The sequence below is a fragment of the Pagrus pagrus genome, assembly GCF_965226575.1.
Source record: "Pagrus pagrus genome assembly, chromosome: 15".
NCBI lineage: Eukaryota > Metazoa > Chordata > Actinopteri > Spariformes > Sparidae > Pagrus > Pagrus pagrus.
In genome coordinates, this window is record NC_140199.1 from 8,844,825 (window position 1) to 8,855,735 (window position 10,911).

The window sequence follows — 10,911 nt, forward strand, 5'->3', positions numbered from 1 at the left end:
AACATTTTTGCCGTTTTCAAAGGGTTGGCTATCATTTCCAGGCATCCATTTGGGTGCTGTTGGATGTTATGTTTTAATATCCCTGCCTAGTCCAGTCCTTTGTGAAAAAATATGTTAACACTGATCTGATAAGAATATATTCATACATAGGGGTTGAAATGTTAATTAAACTGAAAACAGTGACCATCCAAATATGACAGGCCTAAATGTCTGATTTACCTCTACTTTTTTGTAAAGTGCAACCTCATATTTTATTTTAAGTCATGACCAAACAAGTACAGTGACATTACTAATGATTTACACTTGTGGGGTCGTCTCTGGCATTGGAAATGAACCAAATGAATGGATAAAGACATGTCAATCAAACATGTACAGTAAAAGGCACTGTTGCAAGGAGGCATATAGATTAAGCACATCGAAAGTCAATGAAATTGTATTATTTTGGTTATCATGTCATTTTCTGTCAACTCTACCATGTCAAGCATCTTTGTTCCTATACATGCACTATTCTTTATTTGGTGTATTTTGTCATTAGTCACTGATTTCGGACCATCATTTGTCATACCATCCCGGTTATTTAAATAAGGGCCTTTATCAAATTTCATGTGTAAAATTTTATCTTGCTGCTGTTAATGATCCTGTTTCTGACTGACTCAAATTTCTCTTTCTGGTTTTTATGTTTTATTTCAAATTATTTTACGTTCTATTTTACGTTCACTTCTTTATTGCTTTTGGTTTAAATTATTGATGAAGAAACAACTGATCGAAGCTCGCCGAGAACACAGCCTACTAGCTACCCTCACAAACCTGTCTTTTCAACGAAGTCTTATCAGGCGTGGTCGCCTGTTCCTGTCGCCATCCCTGGCCAAGCCAAGTCTGGGTTTGGCTCCCTCTCCAGTTCATCATCCAACACGCCCTCTGCCTCTCCATTAAAGTCTGTTTGGTCCATCAACTCTGCCTCCCCCATCAAGACCAACATCCCTGGATCACCTGCCTCCTCTGTTAAGTCAGTTAGTGACATGGCCTCTCCCATCCGATCATACAGAACCATCTCCTCTCCTATAAAAACTGTAGTCCAGCAATCCCCATACCAAGCCCAGGTCACCCCCAGTCCCCTGGCGTCACCATGTAAAAATGCCCCAGATCCTATGTCAATGAAAGGACTGGCAGCATTGTCTGCTAGGACCTCCCCTATCACTGTGTCTGGAGGAGGAAGCCCTCTTCTTGAGAGAGCATCCATAGGCATGACACCACCAACTTCTCCAAAATCGTCTCTGAGCATGTTCAGTTCACCTCTGCCATACAAGACTGTAATGGCAGGCTCTGGTGGCACAGCATCTTCCTCCTCGCCTATAAAAACAGTCCCTGGTCTTTCCTCTGTGCGTTCCTTTGCCTCAGATGCCATTGGCCCCGCAAGGAACCTGTTCTCCTCTCTTTCTTCACCACATAAATCCAACAACCCCCCAAGTGCTGCAGCTCTGATCAATGGAACTGTGTCGCCTACACAGTACCGCTCTTCATCCCCCACATCTCTTCTCGCAAGCAGTCTGCAAGAGAGGATACAAGCAACCACCAATGCTGCGACTACAAGTGTCAATGCAGCCTTTGATGAGGTTGAAAAAACATTCAATTCTTGTTCTGCAGGCTATGGCACCTTGAAGTCCATGTCCTCTTCTGCATCCTCCTCATATCAGTCCATTAGATCTTCAGCTTCCAATTCCATTTACGCCTCTCTAAGATCTCCTCCTAATGCCACCACTGCTGTAACATCCAGCACAATGACTGTTCCAGTCTACTCTGTCATTAATGTGCTGCCAGAGCCCCAGTTCAAAAAGTTACCTGAAGTGTCCAAGTCAGCTGCTGCGCTTTTGTCCCCGCGGAAGACTGTGCCTCCTGAGGTGAATGCTCAGTTGCAGTCTTCCTTTGCCAGAACTCTTTCCCCTATCAAAGCCCCTCTTTTTTCTGCTGGCCTGAAATCAAACACCACATCACCAATGTCATCCAGTCAAGAGATTCTGAAGGATGTAGCCGAAATGAAAGAGGACTTGATACGAATGTCAGCCATTCTGCAGACAGACCCAAATTCAACAGCCAACAAAGGATTTCAGTCTGATTCTCCCAAAGAGGCTCGGATAGAGGACGAGGAGCCATATAGGATTGTGGAGAAAGTAAAACAAGATTTGGTGAAAGTTAGTGAAATCCTTACTAAGGATTCTGTGAAGGATGGAAGGGTTTCCCTGGCAAGGGGTTCTTTGGATGACATACACTTCTCAAAAGTACAAGTTGAACAACCACCAAGCAATTGGAGCTATCCGCCAAGATATGAGACTGTGGTTCCTCAAGCCAAATCAAAAACAATACCAGATAGAGATTTCAATCTCTCCAAAGTGGTTGACTACCTCGTCAATGACGTTGGTAGCAGCTCTTTCTCAAAAATGCATGAAACAAGGCATAAAGCAGACGAGGGCAAGAGAGAAGGAGAGGTCAAGGAGAAGCAGAAACGTGTCCTAAAACCCACCATAGCAGTTCAGGAGCATAAGCTTAAAATGCCTCCAACAAGCATGCGCTCATCAGCTTCAGACAAAGAGATCAGTAAAGTAGCAGATGCACTTTTTGGAGCAGACACTGTGCTAGAATCTCCTGATGATATCTCACATGAACAGGATAAAAGCCCCCTCTCAGACAGCGGCTTTGAGACCAGGAGTGAAAGGACACCCTCTGCCCCTCAGAGTGCAGAAGGCATGGGCCCCAAGGCCCTTTTTCAGGATATCCCAGTGCCCCCAGTGATCACTGAAACTAGGACTGAGGTTGTCCATGTCATCAGGAGCTATGAGCCCCCAGAGGACAGCAAACAACCTGCAATGGAGGATGCACATGCTGTCAGATATATTGATTCAGATTCTAAAGGGCACCTGAATCAAGCTTCATCAACGCCAGAACAGAATAAATGCTATTCAATAAAAGTCAGCCCTGACGAGGATCCAATGGGAAAAGGGATGAGGGTAAAGGAGGAGACTCACATCACTACCACCACCAGGATGGTTTACCACAAACCAACTGGCAAAGAAGCAGCATCAGAGAGGTGTGAGGAAACTATGTCTGTGCATGACATAATGAAGGCTTTTCAGTCAGGGAAGGACCCTTCAAGAGAGCTGGTTGGACTGTTCGAACACAAGTCTGGCAATGAGGAAACGTCACAAAGAGTCCTCGAGGACATTAACTCCAAACCTAAGGTTGAAAGAATAATTGAGGTTCACATTGAAAAAGGCAGTAAAGCAGAACCAACAGAGGTGATCATCAGAGAGACAAAAAACCATGCAGAGAAGGAAATGTATTACTACCCAGGGAATAGACTGGAAGAGGAGGAGCCTGAGGAATCGCTTCCAGTGTACCTTGACTCCCCCAGAGTGAACACACCAATGTCACAAGAGGAAGACAGTCGCCCTAGTTCAGCCCAGCTCATGGCAGATGACTCTTACAAAACACTAAAGCTACTTAGTCAGCAATCGGTAGAATACAATGAGGATGAATCATCAGAACTTAGGGGTGAATCTTACAATTTTGCAGAGAAAATGCTACTCTCTGAGAAATTTGACCAGTCTCATTCTGACACAGAGGAATATCTGAGAGATAGGTCTCGATTCCACTCACCAGACAGAAGCAGTCACAGTGAGGGTAGATCAGTCGGGCCAAGGACAGAGTATGTCTTCAGGTCATCGAGAAATGTGTTTGACAAGTCTGGAAGAATGGCTAATGTTGATGATAGCTTTGACAAACTGACACTTTTGCAGTATTCTTCCGAGCCTGGTAGCCCAAAGCAGTCTGTTTGGATGCGTGTGCCGGATGACTCCCAGAGTAAGGAAAGAGAGCAGCTTATGTATGAGGACAGAGTTGACAGGACTGTTAAGGAGGCAGAGGAAAAACTAAGTGAGGTATCTCAATTCTTTCGTGACAAAACAGAACAGCTCAATGATGAACTCTCATCTCCAGAAAAGAAATCACGCAGACCAGACTTTAGAGAATCACGATCAGGGCCTAGCTCTACACACAGCAGTCCGGAGAGGTCACCCTATAGGAATGGGGGTAGTGGGGAAGAGTGGAGCAGAGAAAGGCTTAGAGACAGGTTCAGCTCCAGTGACAGGAAATGTGCTAGTTTACCCAGCAGTCCAGAAAGGAGAGTATTGCTGCAGTACAGTGATTCAGACCCAAGGAGACAAGGAGATGGTAAATCACAGGGAAGCACAGGTGAAAGCCCTAAACCTTTTCAAATGTCCTCTTCCAAAGTCAGTGCGGTCAGGCTAAAGTTTGAGCAAGAGGCTCAAAGGCAAGATAGGAGTTCTCAGGGTAGCCAGAATTCAAATCCTCCAATTAGGAAACTCCAGGAAAGTAAGCTACCTGTGTACCAGGTGTTTGCTGGTTCAGACATTCCAAAAACACCTGGTAGTCCGGGAAACCAGAGGAGATGTTCAGATAACGAATCAAATAAGTTCTCACCCAAGCATGAGAGCAGTGGAAAAGATCAGGAAGAGAAAAAGTTCTTCAAAACTTGGGAGAACCAAGAGTATGGGACCTATAAGCCCCAATCTCCCAAACCAGCTCGTTCTTCAATCCAAGATTCTATGAAAGATGGCAATAATAGTGATTCCCAAAGACAAGAAACCACCAAGAAAATAATCTACACAGAATTCGTTGTACGAGAAAGTCCAAATAGTAATGATAGTCTAAAAAAAAACTCGGAATCGCAAATTCCTGTAAGAAAGCCTTCTAATTTCCCAGAAAATCACAAATCCACCACTTTAAAATTAGATGCCTCTGTTGATGAGAGGGGAGGGTCTCATATACCTACATTAGCTAGAAATCGGTTACACAGTAGCTCTGACTCCAACAAGTCTACTCGTGGATCATCAGTAGGAAAATCCACGGACTCATCAGACAGTAGCCAATCAAATGTAGTGTGTAACGGTGTTGATAGTGACCAAGTAGAGTATTTGGATCAAGTAACTCCTGTAGTTGTCACAGAAGGTTTCAAAGATATTAAACCCTTACCTGTGTACGTTAGTATCCAAGTAGGAAAGCAATATGAGAAAGAAACAGCCTCAGGACAGTTGGGAACATACAAAAAGATAGTAAGCCATGAGAGTAGGACAGTGCATGAGACTAGGGGTGCATTTTACACTGTAAAGCAAAAGCAGTCTCCATCTCCTCAAGGAAGTCCAGAAGATGACACTCTTGAACAAGTGACATTCATGGACAGCTCTGGGAAAAGTCCTGTTACCCCTGAGACCCCCAGCTCAGAGGAAGTGAGTCTGGCCTCAAGAACACCAGACTCTGTGATAGGCTTCATGCCTGGCATGCCAAGCCCAATCCCTGAGGAGTCTGAGGAGGAAGAAGGGAAGACGTTCATCTACAAGGAGCCTTCAAAGGAAAAACCTAAGCCAGCTTCCTCAGAGAGTCACAGTAAAAAACAGGATGCAGAGAGACAGAAGTCAAAGGAGAAAAGAGTGGCTTATATAGAGTTTCCACCTCCTCCACCTTTAGAAGCAGAGCAGTCGGACCCTGAGAAAAGGGGGTCGTGTGCTTCTTCTGAGGCAGAAACGGAGATGATAGAGGTGAACCTCCAAGAGGAGCATGATAGGCACCTCTTAGCCGAGCCAATCATCAGGGTCCAGCCACCATCCCCTATTCCCCCTGGAGCTGATAACAGTGACTCTAGTGATGATGAGTCTGTCTTCCATCCCATCCCTATCAAAAAGTACACATTCAAAATGAAAGAGGAGGGAGAGAAACGTCCAAAACCAAAAAAAACAGAGAAAAATGGAAACAAAGACTCTGGGCTCAATGGTGTCTTAAAGGCTGAGGATGATGACTTTGAACAAAATGGCAATGACCAGTCAATCACGGACTGCTCCATAGCAACCACTGCTGAGTTCTCCCATGACACAGATGCAACTGAAGTAGACTCTTTAGATGGGTATGATCTTCAGGATGAGGATGACGGACTGAGCGAGGACCCCAAAACATCTAGTCTGTCCAATGATGGAAAAACAACCGATCGCTCATTTAGTCAGTCGAAGCTGGAAGTGATAGAGGAAGAAAAATGTGAGGAAGGGGGGGATAATGGAAAGACTAAAACCAGCACAAGCAGTGGAGATGAAAAAGATTATACCCTCGAAGGAAGGCATCCAGATAGGCAGACCTTTGCTGAAAACTACTTTGGTTACCAACTTGAGGAGGAGCTGAATTCAACTTTTAAAACTGTTGCCACCAAGGGCCTGGACTTTGACCCCTGGTCCACCAAAGGGGGCGATAATGATGTTTTTGAGTCCAAAACAAAAGACGAGGACCCCAAGCCCTTTGGTTTATCGGTGGAGGACAAGTCACAGGCTACAACACCTGACACAACCCCCGCTCGAACACCGACTGACGAGAGCACACCGACTAGTGAGCCTAATCCCTTCCCTTTCCATGAAGGGAAGATGTTTGAGATGACCCGCAGTGGTGCTATTGACATGAGCAAGCGGGACTTTGTTGAAGAGAGGCTTCAGTTTTTCCAGATTGGTGAGCATTCCTCTGACCCTAAAACAGGGGAAAAGGGGAGAGGGGGCAAGATCCTGGGGGTAATTACCTCTCAGTCAAAAACAGGGGAGAGGGCCACAGTAGATGGGATGGTGAAAGTTATAGATACTACCACAGACAGCAGCACTACACCAACAACACCAGCAGCAACAACAACAAAATGCAGCCCTGCACAGCCTGGCGGTGACACTGGCTATACCGGTACTGATGCCCCCACCTGTGAAGCCATAGCTGAGACCGCCTCCTCATGCACAATCACAGCCTCTAAGGTTGATCCCAAATTACGCACTCCTATTAAGATGGGCATAGCTGCCTCTATTACTGTGAAAAAAGACTCAGGGGATCTCACCGATTGTAAAGCTGAGATGTCAGAGGGTCAGATGGTGCCAGAATACATCAGTATAGAGGGTCAGTGTACAGAGAGCCAGTCTAGTAGACACGCCGAACCCAAGTTAGAGCGAAGAGATTACCCTTCTGAAAACTGCAACAACAACAATAACCTCGAGTCCTCCAGTGTTCAGGCAAACTACATTCAATGTGGTAGTGTGGTGTTTAATTTGCAGTCCTCCTCTGAGCCCACTCTTCAGAAAGCTAGCAGGATAGAAACACTGTGCTGTAGGGAAATAGAGGAGAGGGTGGAAGTACACAGCAGCAATCAAGTGCAAGAGCAGAAAAGTGAAACAGTTAAGGAAAGTGAAGTGAAGCAGCCCAAGTCGAGGCTTCCAGTTAAAGCATCAGGGTGGTCATTTCACACGCAGGGAACAGCCACAGGCAAACAGAAGCCCAAGCAGGTGGTGACCGTTGAGGTCAGGAAAAGAGGAGAGCCAGCCATAGCCAAAGTAGAGCCCAGGTCTAGAATACCAATCAAGGATGTTAAAAAGAGTAGCCCTGCTGCAGCAGCTAGCTCACTTGTTTCAGTTCGGGTTACCTCACAGCCAACAAGAGCATTGGACACAGACAGAGCAGCCATACAGTTGCCCTCGAGGCTACCACTGAAGGACAGGCATCAGGTCAGCAATGTCACAACAGAGGGAGCATGTAGACAGGGCAGAAAGGAAAACCCTAGTGAGGTTTGTAAGCGCACCATCGAATACTTTAAAGGCATTAGCGGGGAGACGCTAAAGTTGGTGGACCGACTGTCAGACGAGGAGAAAAAGACGCAGACAGAGCAGTCGGAGGAAGACAGCACCTCCCGGAGCACCTCTCTGTCGGACGCCTCCCAGCCTTCCCAGCCCTCCCAGCCCTCCCGCTCATCCAGGTCTGGTAGAGGTTCGAGGGCTGAGGCCGGGGCCGCGTCCGTAAGGGCAAAGGTGGCGACGACGGACAGGGCCTCCGGCAGTGAGAGAAGCAGGAGGAGTAGGCGGACTGGTGGGAAGGAGGGCAGTCAGGGACTCACAGGGTCTCGAACGCCTCCCATCGCGGAGATCAAGCCTAGTTTGTAAAACTTTCACACTATGTTTAAAATACATCTATATATTTATATACTTCACTTTTAGTTGCATGACATCGTTGTGATCGTTTAATGGATTGACTGGAATGCCTGTGGCGTGTTTACATATTCTCTTCAGAACAGTAGCTGTCATTTAAATTTCTTTTTTGTCATTGATGTACTGTGTACTGTATTGTCCTTGTTGCAAGATTCTCTTTCCTCTGTTCCCCTCTTTCAACCCTTTTTAACCTCCGTATAGTAGACTGAGCATGCCAGTAGTAGTGACTGGTCCACTGGCACAACCAGTCCCTTTTTTGACAACTCCCTGGTCTGTCTGTCTGTCTGTCTGTCTGTGCAGGGTGGCTACCAAGTTGTAGTTTGTTCTTACAGAATTTTTCATGCTATCAGTTGTCTTTTAAACTAACTAGTGTTGGCAAAGAACACACAAAAGCGTCTTTGCATGTTGACATTTTAGATTCTAACATAGATCTTTCCACCCTAGATTTGTAGAACGATGAGTCTGTTGTTGGGAGTCATGTTATGCTTTGTTTTGTGTGGTTCTCATGACAGTTACTGCCTGCCTAGAGGATACATACCACAAACAGTCACAGAGCACCACTTACTCTATGAACCTATTTAAGTTGCCCATAATGTCTCTAATGTGAAATATCCTTTTCTGGCCATCCTGGGGAAATAATTAAACTTATATTACAGCTATATTACACTAACACGCTAACTGTAATGCTAATATTTTTAACGCTACCTTAATTAATTTCATTAAGCCTGACGAATGAGTGGCCAGAAAAGGAAAATTATGTACATGTTCATTTTTCTCTTACTATTGGTGTATGGGGGAGAAGAGTGTGAATTTTATTGATGAGTTATTGTCTTCTTTGTTGCCAGGTCCCCAAAGTCCCTGTGAGCGAACTGATCTGCGCATGGCCATCGTCGCAGATCACCTGGGACTCAGTTGGACAGGTCAGATACATTCTCTATATACCTGTCTGCCAAACCCTCTCTCTCAGTCTTAAACTCTGTCATTTACTGCCACCTTCAGGTTAACATGATAACCTACAAGGAATCTGTGCTGGGATGAAATAAAATAAAACAACAGAAAAACACTGCGAGTTAAATGTAATGAAGAGAAAACAGAAAAAAGTTATAAGCTGTTTTATCATTTACAGAAATTGAATCATGTTGAAATAGAAATATATGTATTGTATATAACCCTCTGCAGTCTGTGTGTTTGCACTGGCAATAAAGAAAGACTCTACATTAAAGTTTAAATATTTTTGTCTGACTTGCTGTCTGTATCCCGTGACAGAGTTGGCTCGGGAGATGAACTTCACAGTGGATGAGATCAACCACATCAGACTAGAGAACCCCAACTCTCTGACAGCACAGAGCTTCATGCTACTTAAGAAATGGGTCAGTCGGGAAGGGAAAAACGCCACAAGTAAGACTATTTTTATATCTGAAAATCTACTTTACAGCCTCTGTTTCTTCTCCCTTTGTGTGTCTTTTTTTTCCTATTCTCACTCTTTTTAGTGTTTTTGCTCTTGTTGTAAGACTTAATAGTTCATCACCCCAAGAAAGATGAACTTCTGATGCTAGCTTACTAAAATTAGGGTCTTTTTCTGTATGTCTTCCTGTCCTCTCTACCTCACTGTCTGTCTCTTCATCAATCTCATTTGTTTGGAAATCTTTGAGCACCAAGATGGAATCTGGGAGATGTTTAAATTTGAGGGTAGCTTTATTGTGTTTATAACAACTTTAAGGAACAAAAGGAACAATATTGCTTTAAAAATCCTCATACACGTTCTTCTCTCTGGTATAACATTGGAATAAGCAGTTTTTGAATCATGGGATAAAATATTTATTTGTCTTTTTTTTCTCCCCCACAGCGGATGCCTTAACTGCAGTGCTGACCAAAGTCAATCGGATGGATATTGTGACTTTGCTGGAGGGCCCAATATTTGACTATGGTAACATTTCAGGCACGAGATGTTTTGCCGATGATAACGCTGTTTTCCGGGATCAGGCTGATGGTAAAGTTTAGCTCTGTCTAGCTGACCTCTTACCTCTCCCTGCTACCTCTTGTTGTGCCAATGCATGGATCACATACGTTAAGTCCTAATGCAAATCTCTAGAGGAGTTATTAATTAGTCAGATTTGGATTTTGTTTGGACAACTGGCTCCTGCTGTTTTTCAAATGGATTTCCATTCTTTACAGTTTATGTGCCAATGAAATAATGATGTTTCTTTACTTTAGACTTCAATCTTTTTACACTTGCTCTGATTTGAATTGGCTTCTGTTGAATTAATCACCCTTTGTATTCAAGTAAGGTGTTGCTCACCAAATCACAATAGTGTATCCAGTTGTCACAAATAAGCAATATCCACTGTTAATATCCCATTCTTAGTGCATGCTGCATACTACAAACTGCTTTAATGTGTTTTCAATTATGTCTGTAGAAATGATTTAACCCTGTAGAGTCTGCTTTACCTCTTGATTTAGTTTAGTTCTCCTAGTTCTCCTCCAGTTCCTCTGAGCCTTCCTTGGATAGATGAGAGAATTTCTTCCTCTGTGAAACCAGACTGCCTCCTCTTCCTCCTCCTCCTGTTCCCCCTGCCTCCCATCACCTCCCCACAGCAGGACCCACTGCTGATAACAGCACATAGCAGCTCTTAACAACTTAAGAGTCATGTGTTGCCCTCATCCATTCCTCACGTGCCTCCTCCTCCACACATCCCTCAGTCGTGTTATTCATTCATTCATTGTCTTTTTGTCCAAGCATGTTTCACATAAAACATTTTGTTTTTTGTCTCTTTTTGTTTCTTTGTGTCTCTCCTGCATATATCTTGCCTCATCCCTTTCCCGTAGTTTGCATAATTATCCCTCTAAC

At 44.4% G+C, this 10,911-nt stretch overlaps 1 protein-coding gene across 42 annotated transcripts in view; it reads left to right on the top strand.

Annotated features, from left to right (window-relative positions):
* LOC311270112 (ankyrin-3-like) overlaps positions 1-10,911 on the top strand; it is a gene marked incomplete at its 3' end in the record, with an annotated part of 140,545 nt that overhangs the window by 119,003 nt on the left and 10,631 nt on the right. For 19 of the 42 annotated variants that reach the window (XM_084374767.1, XM_084374780.1, XM_084374771.1 and 16 more), the window contains 4 exons: positions 754-6,558; positions 8,909-8,983; positions 9,330-9,461; positions 9,910-10,053. In XM_084374767.1, the coding sequence (XP_084230893.1) occupies positions 754-6,558; positions 8,909-8,983; positions 9,330-9,461; positions 9,910-10,053 (6,156 nt within the window). Of the gene's footprint in view, positions 1-753; positions 8,011-8,908; positions 8,984-9,329; positions 9,462-9,909; positions 10,065-10,911 lie in introns of those variants that run through there. The other 23 variants (XM_084374802.1, XM_084374803.1, XM_084374764.1 and 20 more) reach the window with 4 other exon arrangements.